The following is a 21,950-nucleotide window of genomic DNA, read 5'->3' on the forward strand; positions in this document are numbered from 1 at the left end:
ATCGTCCCATCTCATTGCTTCCAGCCCCGGCTAAGATACTTGAGGCCCATCTCAAGCTCCATTTGTCCACCTTTATTGAGAGCTCCAATCTGTTGGACATCTCCCAACACGGGTTTCGGGCCGCACATAGTACAGAATCTGCCCTCACGGTTGTGATTAACAACATACGCTCTGAGGTCGATAGGGGACACACTACTCTTTTGGTGTTGCTAGATCTCACGGCAGCCTTCGACATCCTGTCCCCGTCAATCCTGGTTTCCAGGCTTAAGGGGATTGGGGTGGATGGCACTGCTCTCAGTTTACTGTCCTCTTTCCTACATCAAAGAGAGCAGAGAGTCAAGATGGGCAACTTTCTCTCTCCCTCCCAATCGGTGCAATGTGGGGTACCGCAGGGCTCGTCATTAAGTCCACTTTTATTCAACATCTATGTTACCCCACTTGCTAAAGTGGTGAGATCTTTTGGATTTGAAGTACTATCCTATGCCGACGATACCCAGATCATGGTTTCCATCACCCAATCGGCAAATGACTCAGCCCTCAAATTCAGAGCATGCATGGAGGCAGTATCACAATGGATGGTACGGAACTTCTTAAAGTTAAATGGGGAAAAGACGGAGGTCCTGATTTTTGGTGGGAATCAGGAATTATGGTCGGAGGACTGGTGGCCGTCGTCCTTGGGGGATTGCACTCACCCTACCCACTCCGCCATGAATCTTGGAGTATTGATTGACTCGGCACTATCATTTGACACCCAGGTCAACAGAATGGTGTCTACCTGCTGCGCCATCATTAGGACTCTTAGAAAGATCGCCCCATATCTTTCCAATGCAGCTCGGAAACGGGCAACAGTTGCCTTGGTCTCCGCCAGGCTTGATTACTGTAATGCCCTCTCATCGCTTGCAGATGGTGCAGAATGCCGCTGCCAGGATGGTCTTGAACCTTCCTAGGTTGGCTTCGGTAACTCAGGCCAGGAAGGACCTTCACTGGCTCCCCATACATTTCAGGATCTCCTTCAAGCTCCTCTGCATGGCACATAAGGCTGTTTTGGGGCTAGGCCCAGAAGGCGTTAGGTCTCTCCTCTGTGCCTACACCCCTAGAAGAACTCTCCGCTCAGCCTCCAAAAATCTGCTTTCAGTCCCCAGATTTGCGAAGGCGAGATGGGGTGGAAGAGCCTTTTCCATTCTGGTTCCTAAACTAAGGAATTCCCTCCCTCCTGAACTTTCTAGTCAGCCTTCTTTGGTGGTCTTTCGTAGACTTCTAAAGACATGGCTTTTCTCTCAGGCCTACTAGCTGTCATACATCCGGCTCTCTAAGACTGTATGTCTGTCTGTTCCTTGCGCCTTGATGCCCTTTCGGGCTTAGTTTGCGCATTATAAATCTCATATTCATTCATTCATTCATTCAATGTTAGTCAGTGGCGACTAGGGGCATCATACCAGGTGCAGATTGCATGTAGGTATCCACAGTTTCAGGGCACAGGCCCGGGAGTCAAGGCAAGCAGAAGGGAAGAGGGAGACAGAATGCAGCACCAAAGCTACCAGGCTAGTGGCCAGGTCTACATCGTCAGAGTGCTCAGTGCAAGCACATGAGGAGAATCTGTCGCACAGAGGCTGCAGCTCAGTGAAGGTGACCACTGGCTGGACAGGTAAGTTGACATATTGTGGAAGGCTGGGTCACCGTCGATAGGCTGAGAATGCAGGAATTACTTTTGGTGTCATTTTCTTTACCTGAGCCAGTAGTGGTCAAGGGGATCCTTCGTGTTGAGGCTGCAGGTGACTTTGTTGAGTCCAGGACAGGTCAGCCACGAATGGAGTAACCACATCAAAAGGGCCACTTTCCTACACATACTGGGACACAAAGCACTTTTTGATAGGTTGCGTAAGAAGCTAACCCATTTATTTACTGTACATGGTCTTGGTAGTGGTTGAGTTGTGACCTATGAGCAGTATCATGAGTAGGATTATAATGCTGTGCTCGGTGATGTTTTTCCAGACTTGAATGGTGTTCCATCAGCTTGTGCACGATTGGTGTGCTCACTAAAGCTCAGAGGAATAGGTTGTAGCTTGTACAACAATCGATGTGACTTGTAGCCTGCTTTAGTTTTCTGAATCATATGGGTAACTGCAAGCTCTCAATTGATTTCCTGTATTCTAGGTGATTGCTGCTGATACTTATTCTCTTTTCGTGTGTTCCAGAGCTTACTGTTTTTTTTTCCTTTCTATGGTGGGGGTGGTGGGGGACATCGGAAGTGTGGCAAATCCCAATGTGGCTTGTGTATTGTAAGATTGGTTTGTGGAAGATTTGTCCTACCAAAAAGACCTTTTGCGATCGCTACGGCTTGTCAGCCAAAAGCGTGCATACGTTCCATTGCCTTCAATGGCAGGCGATTCACTTGCGGGAGCGAGCGCCGCCATATGGTAGCAATTATCGCTCCTGCAAGTGAATCGCGCAGCCCCCCTCCTTCCCCCTGCTGCCGTGCGCCTCCCCCTGCTCTCGGCAGGCTGCCTCGCTTGTGTTTGTTTAAGTATGATTTGGCCAGAATCACAGAATGTTTCTGCCTCTCACCAGACTCTAACCTGTCTTCTCAGCTTCCAAGTTGGCCACTTGTTAGACGGCGGGTGGTATTTTTAAAAGGAGACTCGTCACTCGGCCCAGATCTGTTGATAAGACAACTCGAGCGGTGACGTATACCGTCTGCCTTAATCGTTTTGTCTTTTTTTTTTTTTATCTAATTTCGGCCTGTGGCTGGCGCTTTCCTCATGAATTCCCACAACTAATGAAGTAATGCTGAACCAAACGAGCAAATTTCATTGATTAAGTTGTTTCTTTTTAGCAGGCCCGGGCTTATGGCAAATGTGCCCATTAGATCATTTTGCAGTTCCAAATGCAGCCTGATTCATCGTGTTCCCGCCGCATTGACTGAAACGATCAAGTTTCTATCGATTCATCTCAGAACTGGGACAGGAAAAGGGAAAAAGACACATGAAACCACCTTTTAGAGGAAGGTACTTTTCAAGGACACAGCGCTAGAGGCGATTTTTTTTTTGGGTTGGGGCAGCAGAATTTTGTTTTATATATTAATTCTTTCTTGATTTCAGGAGTTTTCAATAGAGTAGATCTAGACTATTTTAATTCTTGAAGGGACACCATGTTTGGAAGAAAGAGGATTGTGTATATAGTAACCACTCTGAAGGTGATGAGAAATGTTACATTTTGTATTATGCTTGTTACGCAAAGTTCCCAAAATGACGCCATCACGCCACACCATGTAGTTACTCCTCCATTCATGACAAAATAATAGTGCAGGAACAAAGAAAAGAACCAGTCCTACTTCTATCTCTGGCAGCAGCTTTCCCCTCCCTCCTATTATGCTGCGTGACGGTTCAGAGCAGTGATAGCGCTGTAGCTTCATTTTTGAGAATCTACTCGGGAGAAACTTGTTCAGCCGGAAACATGTCTACCTCGATCCACGACATAGTGCCTGAGAATTTTGCATACGTAATTTTTATGTTTTGTTATAGCCAGATTACGTTGTTTTACCTGTCAAATCAGGTAATGCAGGGAAGGAAGAAATATGATGTCAAGGTAGGTGCTGCGTGTTAATTCGGAAATGAATGGTTAAATGGTTTTGTTCTGTCTTTCACTCAGAAAGTTTTAAAATATATTGTAAGTGGGGATGTTCTATGCTAAAGTTTTACGTTTTAATTCTACTGCATATTTTGTGTTAGACTCATTTTATTTGTTGTTTAAGTATCTATCTGTAATTCCGAATTTACAGAAATGCTGAGATTACACCAAACAGTATTTAAGATTAGCATTGGTGCACAAAACCGAGTGTTCTTTGTACGTCTGTACACATGTGACGGCTACACATGCCCAATAGAAACGCATATATGAACTTTGAATAACTTGTATGGACACAGCCAACCTCGCTTGTGTCTCAGCCAATACTATTATATATCAACTTGCCCTGGAGTTATTAGGCGACCTGTTTTAGTACTTCAGAAAATGTAACAAGTAAAATAGATTAATGTTGAAATGCTTCAAGCTGCAGTTAAAGTCGATGTGGTGTACAGCCTATACATTGAAAGTTTGAAAAGGGGAGAGACACTGATCACATTACAGCATTATATTACAGTTGTATGTAGTGCTTCGCACCCCTTACGAAGCGCATTTGTAAACAGATTACACTCCACTGCAGGGGTTTGCGCTCAGATGAGGAACTAGTGTTTTGATGCTCTGCACGAGGACCAAAGCTTGACTCCTAGTTAGCTTTTATTGTCAAGCCTTGGCGTGTGGCAAAGCTAAAAGGTGTGCAAGATAAAACACACAGTCTTATAAGATTCTAGGGCATCGGTGGAAAGTGTCTGACTGCGTGGCTGGCCCATGTGGGAAGTGTTTTAATCTGTCAAAAGAAAACATGAGTTCCCGGATTACAAAAAACAGGCATTGGCATAATGTTGTTGCATGAATATTGTGCTGCATAACTAAATACTTATAAGGTCCCAAAAGCGAGACATATTGGCTATGCCAATGCTTGTTATATAATGGACCCACTAAGCTTCCTCTCCAAGAGGGCAGAATAATTCTGTAACCATAGCAGTAAGAAAACACCGGGTAGAGAAACTGAGCTCATGCCAGGCTATCTTGTTTAATGATAGCTATTGGAAGATCGCCCGGGCCCATCACACCAGAGTACCTTGCCCTTTAATAAAGCTCTCTATTTCCTTACAGGAAGGGGGGCCATAGATATTCACCGGAGAGGGCTCAGGAATTGATGTTAAATTAAAACCGGCGATGTTCTAGTTCATGCTTGATGATAAATATGAGCACTTCTTTCCAAATGTACTTGCAAATGGAGCAAGTGGTATTTCCTTGTTTTTGATTTGTTACTTAGGATTGTTCTCCTGCTCCTTCAGAGTGCTATCCTATGCTACCTGTAAATGTCTGTCCTCTCTGTAGGTCTGTGGGTGCTCTTATGAAAGAATGGTTGTCCTGAGGATGGTCCGACTCATTCGCGTGCACAGACTGAAACGCGGAGGTATCAGCACGTATTCTTTTTAAATAAATGTAGATTCATTGTTTACTGTTGTAAATTAATATCTCAATAATGTAACACTTGCCAAAGCACTCTCTGTTCACACCTTGTTTTAGCATAAACATTAAATGTATCTTTATACCATCATTGCAGCTACCGTTTGCCACGACTACAATTTTTTGCCTTAAAGAAATAGTGCTACTACATTTATGAATGACACTTTCAAATACACCAAAAAAAAAAATAATAATAATTACCACTTGCCAACCCCTTGGCTGGCCGTAGTATTGTGACAAGGAACCCAACACATGCAGTTGACAATAAACCCTATTGAACTAAACCTTTGGACAACTAGGAGCAAACGATTGAATGTGTCTCACTTAGCAGAAAAGCGCATTTAGGTCTCCAGGTGCTGGTACTGTAACAGAAACTGTGGAATTACTGTGGTTGGAACGGTTGCCTAGTCAAGGCAAAATTAGGTGGTAAAAGAGCGTCAACTGGCTTTTGAAAAAAAAATGGTCAGCGCAGTAAGAAGTTACACGCCACTTTCTTTGACCACTGTAACATTATTATCTGTGGTGCTCTGACTATATGGGACTAGACTAGTTTCAAGACGGTGAAAAAGCAGCAGCACAGTCAAGAGAATACGAAATGTTTTGTAATACAGCAACAGTACATTTTCGATTTTAACAAAAGAAAACTAATCAGTTTCACTTCAAATATATAAAAATATAACTACAGAGCAATGCATGCATTTATACCTGTTGCGCATAAAAGGTTGCCACCTCTTTCATGCCTCTCCTGTAGGCTTCGGCTGCTTTGCGGAAACATTCTTGTTGCTTGCTGCGGTGAAGGAAAGCTTCGGTCCTGAAGTCAGCATACTCTGGATCCGCAATGTCCTGAAAGGATTTCCCACAAAGGCTTTCCTCCTCTGCCTTCGTTCTCTATAGAGGTAGAAATCTGAAATGAAACACGTCTTCATACACTGCAACACTTCTAGATGCTATAAAGCCATATTCCTTTTTAGTTTTTTTGTATGTAGTTATTTCTCTCATTTACACAGCTACAAATATATAAAAATCTAGCAACTATTGTAGCTATGCTTCAGGTCATCGATGCACTTTTTGGCTACCAAGGTAAGTAAATTCTGACATTAAAGGCAACGTATTTCAGAGCTAGGCCTCAACCCACAGATACCAAGCAATTTCACACCAGTGAGCAACAAGGGGTTCGAGACTAGGCTACGCACAGCACAATTGTAATCAGTACCACTACTGAACCTCCTCTTTTGGTCCGCACTGGGCAATCACGTCTTTGCTTCACCGTTGTCCTACACAGTCCAACTCCAAAACAAATAAACTGAGTTAACTAGAATCAGAAGCTGTGTTCAATGCCTTTTTAGGTCGAGCATTCGAGACCTATTGTGTATACTTTAGTATGAACTTATATGTGTATGTGCTATGTAGGCTCTTGAGACCAGCCCTAGGACTTGTCTGCTTCCGCTTAGGGACTTTTTTTTCTGTTCGACTGCCTCTATTTAAATGTCTTAATAGAAAACAACCAGCAGAGGTCAGTAAAATACCAGAATTGCTTTCTGCTTAGGGACTTTCTTTTTTTACATTTTTCTGGCAACTGCCTCTATTTAACTTTCTTGATAGAAAACGACCAGCAGAGGTCAGTGAAATAGCTGAATCACTTTAGCATTCTCTAGATTCCAGTCCATAGACAGTCTTCCATGAGCACCCGTAGACAATAATATATTTCTTAAATCTTGTATTTTTAGTGATATGACCAACGAAGGCCCTGATTTTATATTAAAAACAGAGCTTTGGATATACCATTTCCAGCTGAAAGGCAATATTTCTCTCCATGTGTTCCCATTCCTGGCGTGTCACGCAGTATGGTGCTTATTTTCCCTTCATGTTAAAGAGCAGTAGAAGTTTCAGCACCCAGGCTAATGTGCTGCATAGCTAAATACATATAAGGAAGGGGCGTAACAAAGGCCCCTGCAGACCCTGCAGGGCGGAGCCCAAGCAAAGTATGCAGGCCTGGGAGCTCCTGAGTGACCCCACTGATATAAGGTCCCAAATGGCGAGACCAATTGCATTGTAAATGCTTGTTAAATTACTGTTCACTAAATAAGCACCAATGGGAAATTTCTGACTTCTTGGCTAATCATTCATGGGACTTACTGATTATATTATACTGAAAACACCTAGCATGGATATTAATGAGACCATCACCTATAGTTCCAATACACTCTTACCTGCATGAACCAAAATTATAGGAAAAGCTGCCACTGTCCAATTATCCAAATTTCGTGAAGATTATAAGATTCCTGATCAATGGCAGCTGGGCTTACTTCCGGGCCTCGGAACTTAGTCGGTATTATTGGCCTAATCTGCGTTGAAGGTGATACTGCAGCCCAGATCATGTTGGATATCTTGGTTGCCTTTGATATGGTTGAATATCATCCTCTCATCTCATCTGCTCTCATCACAAGTGAACATCTGTTCTCTTGGGTGAGCAGAAGATATATAGTATGTGATCTTTATGTGTGATCTTCCTTTACAATCCATCAAGTGGAATGATTCATGTGATGTGATCTTATGTGTTATGTCTACAATTCAATAAGTCTAAAGATTCAATTCATGTAATGTGATCTTCCTTTACAATTGAAGGAGGGTAATGAATAATGTAATGTGATCTCATGTGACGTGATTTTATTTTACCACTTAAGGAAGGGAACAATTTATGTAATCTTTTTTGTTGCAATTTAAGGATTGGTTACTTATATTTACAGGAGGTGTGGAATGTGCATTTTCTTCTACGTAACTTGCTGTTGTTTCTTTTGTTTCCTGAAGGACGGAGATGCATTATATCCTGTTGTTTCCTAGTTCCTTGCTGCTCAGCCTGTGCGAATGTGATGTAAAAGAATGTTCATGAGTGCATGGTTTGTACGAGTGGTCAGTTGGAATGAGTATGGCTGAGCAGTAGGATGCTGTTGCCGGTGGGGCGCAGTGGGGTGTTCCTGTAGTCCAGCCTGATTGTGACCAGGGCGTGCGTGATGAGTTTACCGGTGCTGATTGGGAGCCACTTGAAAATCTTTCTCAGCATCTTCAGAGTATGGAAGCCTGAGGCGATGATGATGCGGACTTCGGTGGTCATGTCAAGTTTGCTGTGAATGACGATCCCAAGGTTCTTGTCATAGGCATTGGGGGTGCATGTAAATCCTAGCTCTGTTGGCCATCAGGTGGAGTCCTGAGGTGAAGTGCTCTTCCTGAAGATCACAATTCAGATCTTGTTGGTGTTCAGCTTTCAGATCTATATATTTATTATATTTCTCCTAAAAAACGCATATTCAATGCACTACCCTATTTCTCAACCTATACCTCTATCAATATCTTTAATCTACATATACTCACTTCCTTTATGCATCTATAAACCTTCCATGTACTTATGGATCTATATATGTATTACTTTCTTCTAATTCAGCATATCCAATTAACCTCTGTATACCGCTATCAATATATCCACTAGGTGATCCATGCCCCGCCCCCAGCAATCGTGGATCGTTCCTGGCGTGCAGGCTCGCGTTCTCGTCCTTGTGAGCCTTGCTGAGATATTGCAGCTCTGCGGCGGTCCCTTGAACGTTGCAGAAGTGGAACAAAGGGTTCTTTGGCTTCCAAGGTACTTTTTTTCCTTTGCTCGGATTCCCGAGCGTTTTCATCGGTGGCGTCTGTGCTCCCTGGCAGGTTCAGAGCCCGTGGCAGGTGAGGGGGCAAATAACGGAGAAGAGAGGCTGTGGCGGCGGCCGCTTTGTTTTGCATGCAGGGAGGAAAAAAAGAGACGGAGAAAAGAGGCTGTGGCGGCGGCAGCTGCTCTGAGTTGCAAGTGCATTTCCCCCGGATTCTTGAGCGTTTCCATGTGTTGCGCCTCATGAGTTATGCGCCTTATGAATGAGTTATGATGATTGACTGTGCAATTGATAAAATGCCCATATTTCCCCTCAATACAAGAGTGGGCGATGGAAACTTGACTACAGAAACTTACCACTGACGAGAATCCCTAAATAATCTGTTGGGGGCTATAAATCCTTACCTGGACGCTTTTGTTGTTTGCTGGCCACAAAGCTTTGGGCGCACTTTTGGGAAACCGCTAAAGCGCGAGGACACATAGCGCCGGTCTCCCCCGCTGCCGCTGCCTTTTTAGACCTCGTGCGCGGCTGCCGAGGGGGGAGACTACATCTCCCAGGGGTCCTTGCAGCTGGACGCCGCCCATACTCCCGTTTTGCGCCAGGTGGCGCCCAAAAGAACATCGGAGCTCCCGCGTCGTGGGACGCGCGCGGGCGGCGACGGGCTAAGGATGGGCCGCCTGTGGCCGTCGGAGGCCGAAGGAGACGGGGCCAGGTCCCCCCAAGCACCTTATTAAGGTGAGTGACAACGATTGCCATGGGGAAACGCACAGCCACATTGGGCCCAAAGAATTCTACTACCACTACTATCGAAAGCATGCTAAAAAGCCGTTAATATGGTTTCCTCGGAAATTGAACTAACTGAGAGGAGACTTTCTATGGGTCTATCGACATCTCATCTGCACATGTCCGGAGGGGCAGAACGGGGTAACGTAACAACACCCTTTCCGTTATCACCCAATGTAATAACTAATAATCCCACCCATCAAGGAATGCCACTGGTGGGTTCTGAGAGTGATAAGAATGATTTGGACTGCCACCCAGGGCCCCAAGTCAACGCTAGCATTTGTAACCCAGCCTCAGTCAACAAAGTTGCGGGGGAGAAAAGAAAGAGAGGAACTTCAAAAATGACTAGTTGCAAGAGGAAACAGCCGCCCGCCTAAAAACTCAACCTACACCCTTGAGCATGTGGGGACGAGGATCTACTGGCGTGACTGTTAGCCCTACCGTGCAAACAATTGATAGCACCGCAGATTTGACTACATCAGAGGTTGTACCTAATTCTATCTATACTCAAACTGACCATGCAGCAGTAAACGGCATAAATGGAAGGTTGAGTGATACCCTAATTGACACTATAGTGGACTCCGTTCATAATCGCTTAAAAGACCTAGTAGATAAACAATTCAATGCCCTTTTTAAACGCCTGGACAAATTGGAAAACCTGGTTAAGAAACAGGATGTTAAGAAAAAGGGAGCCACTATCATCGATAAAATTAGGGGGGGAAAAGCATTCAAAACCAATGGAGATAACTGCTCAGGGCATGTCAAAGGAGAGCAGTGACCGCCCCCTAGTATTAATAATGCATGGGATAAGTGTGGTAATTCTAAGATGAGTTTGTTTCCTAAATCTAGTCCTAGTTTGTTGCCCTTGTCAAACGCAGTTTTTGATAATAGGACCACTAACAATAGTCTGCCTTGTAAGACTATATTAGTTACTCCTGTGACGCTAGCCCCCGCTCCCATGAATATACCCACTGTCTTGAATAACACCCCTACTTTTGGAAAACAGGATAAGAGCCCATCTGAAGAAGTCCTTCACCTACCACCTTAGGCCTGTCCCTATGTTGTAATTTTAGCTGGCGTATTCCCCCTGAATAAAGACCAAACTGAGTCCTGGGAACAACTCAAGAATAAGAGTATTGATTGGCTATCAAAGCATAAGGGACTAGGGACGTCGAACGCCAATGAAATTTTAATGGTGGACGTGTAGGATGGGTGGGTCCCTCAGTTAAGAATATTACAGGTGACAGTATAGTTGTGAACTTTAGACGCCCCTCCTTGGTGAAATGTTTATTGCGAGCACAAATGAATCACAACATTGCCCCAACCGTTATACATTCAATATCCCTGGGTTTTTTCTACAGACCTCCTTGGGGAGCTCGTAATTCCACCATCCCAACACACACCACACAGAATCGGTTCACCGTGCTGCCTAGCCTGGAGAGCCAAGACTGACTATTGAATCAAGCATTGACTACTACATCAGGTTCGGCGGAATCCTTAATGGTCTGTCCGGTTGTTACCGAATCTAGATCCCCTGCGCCTATCTTAAAATTACTCAGTTGGAACATCGCAGGATTAAGATCCAAACTGAATTCTGTGGAGTGGGTTAATTTGGTTAACAATTATGACATCTTGATGTTCCAGGAGACATGGTGCACAAACAAATTGTTTTTCGAGGGTTTTGTATGTTATAATAACATTGTACCCAACCCCAAAATAGGGCGACCAAGCGCGGGGTTATCAACATGGATAAAGATCACAGCAGGGAGTAGTAGAAAAATCCTGGTGACAAACAACGAGAACTTTCAAGCTACAATTTACTCACAGGGAGCCACGATATGTCTAATTAACTTTTATAATAATGATTTTACATCACTACCAAATAGGAATTTTATTAATTTATTTGAATTTATTGATAGACTAGAGAATGAGCAGAGGTATGGCAAATTGGACGGAATCTAAATAGGCGGGGATTTTAATGCACGTTTGTACAGTGGAATTGATAATACCACCATTCCCCCGGCCATGGCCAACCCATGTAAAAGAGGGAAATTACTTCATAATCATTTATCCCCTCTCAATTTAATTAATGTAATGGAAAAGGCTGGCGCCGACTCAGATAACGGTGCATTGCCTACCTACAGAGGACGCGGCTGTTCATCCATTATAGACTATGTTTTTATATCACTCTCACTGGTAAACTATTTAGTTAAGGCTGAGGTTTTATGTACTAGTCAAGACGAACATAACCCAATTTTAACAATTATTAGTATTTCTTCTAAATTTATAACCCAAAAGGAAATAGGGGCTAAACACTTGGTGGCACCCACCGACAAGCTGAGAGTGATTTGGAAGGGCATAGACAATAAAGCCCTTTTTGCACATATGATAAAATCACATCCCCTATTGGTAGAGACATGTTTATCAAGTAGTCCCCTGGGTGGAGAGATCGTTGAGGCTTTCACTGGGTTATGTGCTGGCATTAAAAACACGCAATTTCAAGACCGGTCACTAACTCAAGTAAGAACCCCAGATGGTTCGATGGCACATGTTCCCGGGCTAATAGAGAACTGGCGAAGCATTAGCGGCTAAACCTAGGGATACAACTCTAGTCAGGTCATTAAGAGCATGCTATAAGAAAGCAACCAAACTCCGCTCAGATGAGATACTGAAGGAACGCTGGGAAAATCTTGCCAATGCTGCCTCCCTCAAAGATGCAACTGGATTTTGGAAGGAAGTTAAAGCAATGAGATCTATGGGATCGAACATCACCCCCATAAGTTGCAACATATCCAGTGATTCATGGGTGAAGCATTTTGCCAGAATTTATACAGCCCCGACATTGACCTCTAACAGTTACACTTTCTCCCCAGTTTTAAAGGTTGCTATATCCATAATTGAAGTCAAGGATGCCATACAACAAAGTATAGGAAATAAAGCCCCAGGTTCGGATAGACTTTCAATCGACCTTATAAAACACGAACCAGATTTCTGGGCCCCTCTTTTATGTAATGTTTTTAATAACCTAACTAACATAGCCATCCCGAGCACTTGGTCGACGAGCATCATCGTGCCCATTTTTAAAAAGGGTGACAGATCCAACCCCAGCTGTTATCGCCCAATTTCTCTGATAGATAACACTTTGAAGATTTTGGGCAGGGTTGTTTTTAATAAGATCAGGAATTGGGCTGAAGACAACCACATTTTAAATTGCGGTCAGCTGGGCTTTAAAAGTAATGTTGGAACTGTCGAACAGTGCTTGAATTTAAACCTTATCTTGGACAAATATACCATTGCTCAAAAAGTTCCACTTTACTTGGGTTTTATGAATTTAACTTCAGCCTTTGATTTTGTTAATAGATCGCGTTTATGGGAGATTCTTTTAAATTATGGGTTGGATGAGGCCTTGGTTAATTTTTTGGAGTATTTGCACAGGGATCTGAAGGCACGGGTGAGGATAAGTAACGAAGGGGAGGTTTCTGTGGACATGGTCATTGGTAGAGGGGTTAGACAAGGCTGCGTCTTAGCCCCTCTACTTTTTGTTCTTTATATAAATGAATTACACAACTGCCTGTCCAAATTGACTAGTGATGTACCTAAAATTAACGGTAAACTATTCCCTGTGCCTTTATACGCAGATGATGCGGTCCTTACGGGCCGCACCCCGAACGCACTTCGCACTTTAATTACTGGGTTTGTGTCTTTTATGGCTGATTTGGACCTTTGCACTAATTTTAAGAAATCTTATATAATGTCGTGTGGGCCGAAAAAACCACGGTATTAATTTTATAACATCGGGCAGTGAATCCCTAACATGCACAAGTACTTTCCCCTATCTGGGCTTAGTTTTCTCAGATTCAGGCTCTTGGCAAGCCCATGTAGCTCATGGCAGAAGTAAATTTGCCAAAGCTGTTAATTCTATCATCAGCCTTCGGCAGCTAAAACAAGCAGAGGTGGTGATACATCTACTTCAGATATATAAATCACAATGCACATCAATGCCACTTATGGTGCTGAAGTTTGGGGGCATGTGAATTACAGCGGGATCCAAATCGAAGAGAACAGATTCTGTAGAAAAATTCTTGGGGCTCAAATTTCATCTCCAAACTATATATGCCATAAAGAATTGAACCTACATTATGTGGAGGACTTTATTAGGTCCCGTCCAGCCATATTCTGGTTGAAAACATGGCAGAACTCTGCTGCGATCTTTACTAGCATTGGATGGTACAAGCATAAAATCATAAAGGGGGGCACTGTATGACTTGTACCATAAAGAAAGAGTAAACACTGAACACCATAAACCATCGATAGTTAGATATATGCCCCTTCTGGAGGTACCGAGCAATCAAGATCATATGCCACAGAAATATCTTAGGAAAAACATAGGGAGATGGAAAAGGAGTTGAATTTTCCGTCTCGGGGATGGTAGTATAAAATACTCGCTCTGCTTTCCCGTTAGGATTCAATAGCAGTCTTTGGAAGTTGTGTTGCCCATGTGGTACTGGCAGCAAACAAACATTGTTACATGTTGTACTCTTTTGTAAATTTTATGCTAGATATACCATACAGTATTTAATTCCACATCTCAAGGCACGGGCCATTTTTGATTTTAAACTAGCATATCATGAAATCTTACAGCTAGGAAGCGATGATATGATTCTTCGTGTAAGCACGTTTCTACAAGCCGTGGTTCGCTCTCGCGCTACCATGAATGAATTTTAACGCGCTAAAATAATCTTGTGACACTTCCTAGTGCAAAGTGTTTTTAATCTGTCTTTAGTTGGTTATTTGCATCATTTGAAACTAAAATTTCATGGATCAAAGTTGCTAGTATATGGTGAAACTGCAAAAGGTGCCTTAGCCTAATCACATCTATACTTTGTTGCCTATTACTGCTTGACGTGTATTACGCTATCGCACTTTATTTACAACTTATTGTTGACTTTGCACATTGGTCTAAACACCCTAATTTGTACTTTGCTACTATTGTTGCTAGACTAGGTACTATTGTCCATCGTATTGCACTTTACGTTCCGGTACATTATCCGTACTATATTGCTGATTTTGCACATTGGTCCAAATCTAATTATTTGCACTATCTTATCAATGCTGCTAGTTTTAATAGGCCCATCCAGCCCTTCTTTTAGATTTTATTAATGTAATTTTATTTATGTACCAGATCACTATGTGTATTTATTTGTTTTAAATATCTGCATTGTATTCTCTATTGGTGGTGATGAATTGTGCTTGTATGGATATTTTTATCCGAATAAAGATTATTTGACTTTGACTTGACTATATCCACTACCTCCACTCTCTCATTCAGCCCAAACCACATTCCACTACTATGATCCCCAAAATAGCCCTTTCTAGACTAGAGGTAGATTGGAATTTTCATGACCCCGGGCAGACCGCAGAGCTTCCAATTAGATGTTTGAGGCACACAGACATCACTGGCTTTTGTTTTTATGAAATATTTTTGCATTCTGATGCCTTTGGTGCTATGGTTTCCAAAGTGAAAGCTAAAACCACAAGTACCAGAATGTACAGTGATCTGAGCTATAAATCCACAACAGGCTTAAGCTTAGATCTCTGCTGTACAAATAAATGTAAGGAGGGCCATTTTCAGTCACAAGAAGACAAGATCCAAGAAGCTCATAAATAACACAAGGAGTGTAATTGACCCAAGAGAGCAATTTAAAAAAAAGAAATTACGCTTCAAATTCTCACTCTGCTTCGTAAGAGCAGTGAAGCTGTGTCTTTATTCGAAGGTCATTTTAGAAAATGTCCTAATTCTGGACACTTCTTAGAAAACGCAACAGATGAGATGACTACACTCCCAAAAACATAATTCGTATGAGGAGTGTGCTGGCCGCTAAGGCTGCTTTTGCAGAGAACATTCTCGTAATTGGCTCAAGTGTGCTGAAAAGACGTGTCCAGTTAAGTAAGAGCGAGGTCTCGTACTCTTTTTCAGCCTTCCAGGACCCATACGGGAAGAAGAAGGGCGGGAAGCTGAATGGAGCAGCCCTGCCTTCCAGTGAAACTGGAGCTGCTGCTGCTGACACTGTGCTGCACAGATGTGCACACCGCTCTGCTGCCCGGGCTGCTGCAGGCTACCGTGGCCCCGTAGGAATGCAGGGCATGCACATAATGAGTGAGTGAAGGATGGAGGTGACAGAAGCTTTACTGCCAAAAACCTCTGCTGCAGCCTGCCATCCAAATCATGCACCCACCCCCCACGGACTGACGCAGGCATTCTCCAATAGCAGTGCGCCATTTCCATCACACGACCAATCACCAGCAGTTCAACTACCACCGTTTGTTACTTTGAAGGGAGAACAACAGTATCTAACAGCCAGGGTAGAGGGGAAACAAGTATTTGCAATGAAATAGGACTTGCATTTACACAAGATCTTTTGCATTGGAAACGGGACTGCGGGCGGGCAAAAAGGCACGAACGGGAGTGAGGGGGCGAGAAGTCACGGACTGCGGGAGGGCAGGGGGGGAGACACGGAAAGAAAATAGTGTTGAAAGTAAAGGGGCCAGTACCCATGGAAGGATATAAATGATGACATGCTTGTCATAAGGAGGGACTAACTAGCCTAAAACCATTCGGAAGGCAGCATTTAGGACCCAAGGCAAAGAAAAAGATGGGCGGAGAGTGGGCGGAGCTTCCACGAAGCTTCCATGCTATACTGAATACTGCATGCCTCACAAAGCGAGCAGCGCATGCACAGCAACGCTAGGCCCAACCTAAAAAAGTTATCAGATACATACATTTGAGAGTTGAAACGAGGCATTTCGGTATAGAAGAAAAAGAGACGCAGGATATTGCACCCAACTAATACAACTGAGGAAATAAGGGGCTAAAACCGTTAACTACTAAGGCAATAAGGAAGGAAAAACCCACTATGAGAAATACATACCCAAATTAATGATCCATTCAAGCAAAAATATGGACCCTGGTGGAAAGCTACAGCAAAAGGGGACGCATCACAGGACTCTTGGGGCATACCAAAATAAGTTACTTACCTGTAAACTGTGCTTCTCCAGTATTGGTATCTTTCATAGATTCACATGCTTGAATCGTTCCCCGTCGTCGAAGTGGGAGTCCCACGAATTAAAAGCAGCAAGTAATTACTCTAACATTAAAGTTGATAGAGAACAACCATTCACTTTAATATCTCGTCCTAGTCATTGGGTATGGTCCAAACTCCATCCAATCAGGCGACACCACCATCTAGAATCCTCTCCACAGAGGCTCCAGGGTCTCAGATTATCGAACACAAGTGTAGTATAAGCATATAATAAAACAGGGGAGCCTCTATTGGGGGGAGGGTGAGTCACATGTGAATCTATGAAAGATACCAATACTGGAGAACCACAGTTTGCAGGTAAGTAACTTATTTCCTTCTCCAGTATTGGGGTATCTTTCATAGATGCACATGCTTGAATCAGAGTAGATGGCCGTTATCACATAGGTATGAATGTTCATACGAGAAAGAATGAGGTAGTACACAGAATACAAAAGAAAACTGTACATTACCCAATATATATCACACTTATGTACCACTTATTTATATATTTATATACCTATATAGTAATCTTACAATGCCTATGCACAGAATAACAGTGACCTAGAATATAGCAACTTTAAAACTTAAAGGAAGGTGGGAAGGATAGAGGCCCACCTTATAGAAAAAGATTAGGTAGCACCGCCTGTTGCCACAGCTGTATCAGCATTACTTGCAGCTTCCAGACAGTAATGCTTGGTAAAAGTGTGCCTGCTAGACCAAGTTGCTGCTCTGCAAACCTGCTGAATAGGCACACTGTCAAAGAGAGCTGTTGATGAGGAGACTGCTTCCGTAGAATGCACTTTCACTGTTGAATGTAGAGGTGTACCTGCTTGCTGATGGCAAAACTGGATCGCACAAGAAATCCAACATGCAATAGTTTGTTTAGACACTGGACACCCTTTCCAGATTTTCCCATAAGCCACAAAAAGCTGATCAGCCTTACGGATACAGGCTGTTTTCTGCAAGTATAGTTTTATACATCTCTTAAAATTCAGGGCATGTAAGGCCCTTTCCGCTGGTGTCTGTGGATTAGGGGAAAGAGTCTTTAGGATGACTGGTTAGTTTAAGTGAAAATCCGATGGGACCTTAGGAATAAAGGTAGGATTTGTCCAAAGTAAAGCAGTCCTTAGTAAACTAGAGGAAAGGATATCGAGTAGTGAAAGCATGTTTGTCGCTTACTCGTCTAGCTGAAGTAGGAGCCAGTAGAAGTGATGTTTTCCATTAAATGAATTTAAGATCAGCCCTATGAATTGGCTCAAATGGAGCTTTTATAAGTTGCGCTAATATAATGTTGATATGCCAAGGTGGAGGTGGGCCCTAATTGGAGGGAACATTATAAACAATCCTTTAAGAAATTGTTTTATTATTCCGGATGTCCAAAGAGATTGTGATCCATTCTGCCATTGAAATCTGGAAATCGCATCAAGGAATACTTAAATAGTAGAAAGAGAAAGGCCAGATTTTGCAGGTTGGAGGAAAAAAAGGCAGCAATTGGTCTGGCGAAGACTGAATAGGGTGCACTTCAGAGGTTGCACACCAATGGCAGAATCTCTTCCACTTCAGTTCATAAGTCTTAGAGGGCACTCCGGCATTCGCTAGGACCACCTGGCAGTCAGCAGGTATAACTAGATTGGCAAACTCATTGTATTCAGGAGCCACGCTGCTAATCGCAGAGATGTTGGATCCGGATGACAGACCTGGCGGCAGTTCACTGTCAGTAAGTTCTGTAATTGGCGCAACAGTCTGAGTTTGCACTCCGATAGGAGCAAGAGTTCTGTGAACCAGAATATGGCGAGGCCACCTGGGAGCTCAGAGACGTATTTGGCAGGGTTCTTTCCTCATCTCCCGAATAAAGGAATCAGAGGAAAAGCGTAAGCATAAATCTTTGACCAATTTATCGAAAATGCATTCCCGTACGATCCCTGTTGGGGTAGCCATGTGGCGAATAATTGGCATATGCGGGTCTGACTGGTCGCAAATAAGTGTAAACTTTGTTTGCCCCACAACTGGAAGATGTGATCCAACGTTGGTTGGTGAAATTCCCATTCGTGGTTGGTTATAATCGACCTATCCAATGAGTCTGCTAGGATGTTGGCCACTCCTGGAACATGCGCTGCCTTCGGTGTTATCTGATGTTGTACAGCCCGATTCCAGATTTGGTGTGCCTACAGGGATAGCACAGTTGATCTTGTCCCCCCTTGTTTGTTTAAATAATGCATGCTTGTTGTGTTGTCTGTCCAGATTAATACTGACGCTCCTGACATAATTGAGAAAAAAGAATTCCGGCCCAGGAGTATTGCGTTCAACTCTAGAAGGTTTATGTGCAATGTTCGTTGGTGGATGTCCCATTTTCCCTTCACTGTCAGTCCTTCTAGATGGGCTCACCACACTTCGAGGGATGGATGTTCCATTTTCCCTTCACTGTCAGTCCTTCTAGATGTGCTCACCACCCTTCGAGGGATGCATCGGTTGTTTATGTGCAACCTGGTGAGTCCCCTATGAACGATAGGCCTTCCGCTATGTTTGGGATGTGAGTCCACCATAGGAGCGGTACTTTCATTTGAGGTGCTATTCTGATAGCATCGTCACAGGACCGTGTGATCTGTAGCCACTGCTTGTCCAGTTCCTCTTCCAAGGGTCTCATTCGCAGACGACAGTTGGGATCTAGGAGAATGCAAGTGGACAACATTCCCAGAACCGATTGGTACTTGCGGACTGAAATGGACTTTCTTGTGAGCAGTAAAGTTGCCAACTTGTGAATCTTTTGTTGTCTTTCTTGTGAGACAAAGGCCTTTGCCAGATGAGTATCCAAGGTTGCCCCTAAGAATGTTTTCACCTTTGAGGGGATTAACTGAGACTTTGGTAGATTTTTTGAGAGACCCAAGGATTGGAAGAGAGAAAGACATCTTTGAGTGTGACTGCTTGCCACTGTGAAAGATTTCGCCTTTATGAGGCAATCGTCCAGATAAGGGAAGATTTTAACTCCATCATGAAGTGGATGGGCCGCCACCGATGCTAGGACCTTGGTGAACACTCAGGGCACTGAACGAAGGCCAAAAGGTAGGACTTTGAATTGGAAACCCCTGCCAGCCAGCGCAAGAATTTCCTGTGCTGGGGAGGATAGGGATGTGAAAATAGGCATCCTGAAGGTCTAGGCTCGCCATGAAATCTTTCTGATTTATCAACTGAAGCACTTCCTGAAGAGACAACATTCGGAAGGATTGCTTTTTTAGAAATCTGTTGAGGCAACGAAGGTCTGAAATGGGACGACACTTTCCTGATTTCTTTTTTTATGAGGATTAACCTCAAATAGAACCCTGTTCCCCTCTGTAAATTTGGTACCACTTTGATCGCTCTGTTCTTTAACATTATTTTTATTTGGGACAAAAGTTATTTTAGATGAGCAGGAGGAGGACCTCTGGGAGGGTAATTTGGAAGAATCCTTAGGAATTCCAAAGTGTGACCTTTGGAAACTTTGTCCAAAACTCATCTGTCTGTTGTTATTGCAGACCATTCGGAGAAGAAATAGGAAATTCTTCCACCAACCTTGACTGAATCGGTGAGAACAGTGGCCGGTTGTCACTGCTTCTTGGAGTCATCTCTGTCTCTGCAGGCAGTCTTTCCTCTGAAATGTTTGTAAGAGGCAGCAGGAGGTTGTTTGAACGACTGTTGCTGCTGTGACTATGGTTACCTTGATTGACTCAGGTATGGTTGGTACTGTTTGTACTGACTGTAACCTCCCCGAAAGGAGGACGAGCCACATTCTCGTACTCCATGAAAGGGCTGCTTCTTAAATTGTAGAGTTTCCAGAGCCTTTGTCGTATCTGTGTTCTTCTTGATGGTCTGAAGGGCTTTATCAACGTGTTGTCCAAATAAAGATTCACCATCATAAGGCATTTCAATTATCTTCGTCTGCACTTCCTGTCTGAACGAAGTAGCCCTTAACCAGCCCTGACGTCTCAGGATCGCAGCTCCAGCCAGTTGACGAAATACTGTGGAAGAAATATTCACTGTACAATTGATGATCTCAGCAGAGATCCTTTCCCCCTCCTGCAGGATCTTAAGAGCCTCAGATTTGGATTCCTCTGGTAACATCTCTGTATATGGTGAAATGTCCAACCACATTTGACAGTCTTATCTGCCCAAAATAGCAAGAGAATTGGCAGCTCTAATGGTAGTTGCCGCCATAGTTGAGAATGTTTTACCAATGGAGTCGAGTCGTCTTCCAACTCTATCAGGTGGGGATGACAATGGAGATGCAGGATTCCTGGCACTACTTTGGGCCAATTGCGAAACAACAGAGTCCGGCTTAGGTTGCTCGATAAGTCAGGTAGGCGAGTTATCCAGAGCCTTATATTTCTTCTCCAATTTAGGTAAGACTGCCAGAAGAGATGCTGGTGTCTTCATGACCTTTAAGCCCTCTTGCCATATAAAGTTTACAATAGGAATAGAACGAACCTGTCTCTTTTTTTGTTCTTTGAAATTATACAGGAAACAGTCATTCTGCTTAGTCGCCGTGGGGAGCTGAAAACTCTTTGCAGCTCTCTCCATGAGGGTTTGGAAGCCGCCAATATCTTCAGGCGGTGAATCTATTGGAGGCGGAATGGAAGGCAATGGTGTCTGGATCTGATGGTCATCCCATTCGTTGGGAAGGGATACTTAATCCAACTCTCCTTCTTCTCCCTCCTCATCAGTGGTATGACCCTTCTGGTCCTGATGTTGCGTTGCCGCAGGTACTGGGTAAACTGGAGGGGAGGGTCTAATGAACAATAAAGGCTGTGTAATGAGCGTTTAAGGAACTGAAGATGCCGGTTCTTAAGGAGGGGATCTGCTGTAGTAATCATCTACCATATGCTGTAAATTTGAAACCAGAGAAACAGGCATTTGGATTGTTTGTTCAGTTTGCTTCTCCTAGTTGGTGACTTCAGGATAATATACGTAGTCGTCCTCCTCATCATCCTGGAATTTAATGAGAAGGTCAGAGGGACTGTGAGCCACCCCGAACATTCCCTTGTCTTCGGATTCCTCCTCATTTGCTCCATAATCAAAATATTTTTCTTGAAGACAGGGAGTCACTTTACTTGGAGATGTGTGAAAAGGCAGTATAATCTCTGGTGAAGGTCTTTTTTCCTTGAAAGCAGCTATATTAGTTGACCGGACTAGCATTGATGACGATGTCAAGCAAACCACCGACGAGGATATCATAGATGAAGTTTTCGTCGACAGTTCATCCGTCGACAGTTCATCGACGAGGATCTGTATCCGAAAGCTTTGGTTCCATTTATGAGGCTACCATTGACGAAGACAGCGTTGACGCGAGAGACTTGCCTTTGAAAGCCCCAACAGTCACATC

At 43.5% G+C, this 21,950-nt stretch overlaps 1 protein-coding gene across 2 annotated transcripts in view; it reads right to left on the minus strand.

Annotated features, from left to right (window-relative positions):
* The window catches only part of N4BP2 (NEDD4 binding protein 2), a 1,406,797-nt gene that overhangs the window by 217,915 nt on the left and 1,166,932 nt on the right, over positions 1-21,950 (minus strand). For both annotated transcript variants that reach the window (XM_078678311.1, XM_078678313.1), the window contains exon 14: positions 5,800-5,982. In XM_078678311.1, the coding sequence (XP_078534437.1) occupies positions 5,800-5,982 (183 nt within the window). The remainder of the gene's footprint in view (positions 1-5,799; positions 5,983-21,950) is intronic.

Source organism: Lissotriton helveticus, chromosome 2_2 (assembly GCF_964261635.1).
Source record: "Lissotriton helveticus chromosome 2_2, aLisHel1.1, whole genome shotgun sequence".
NCBI lineage: Eukaryota > Metazoa > Chordata > Amphibia > Caudata > Salamandridae > Lissotriton > Lissotriton helveticus.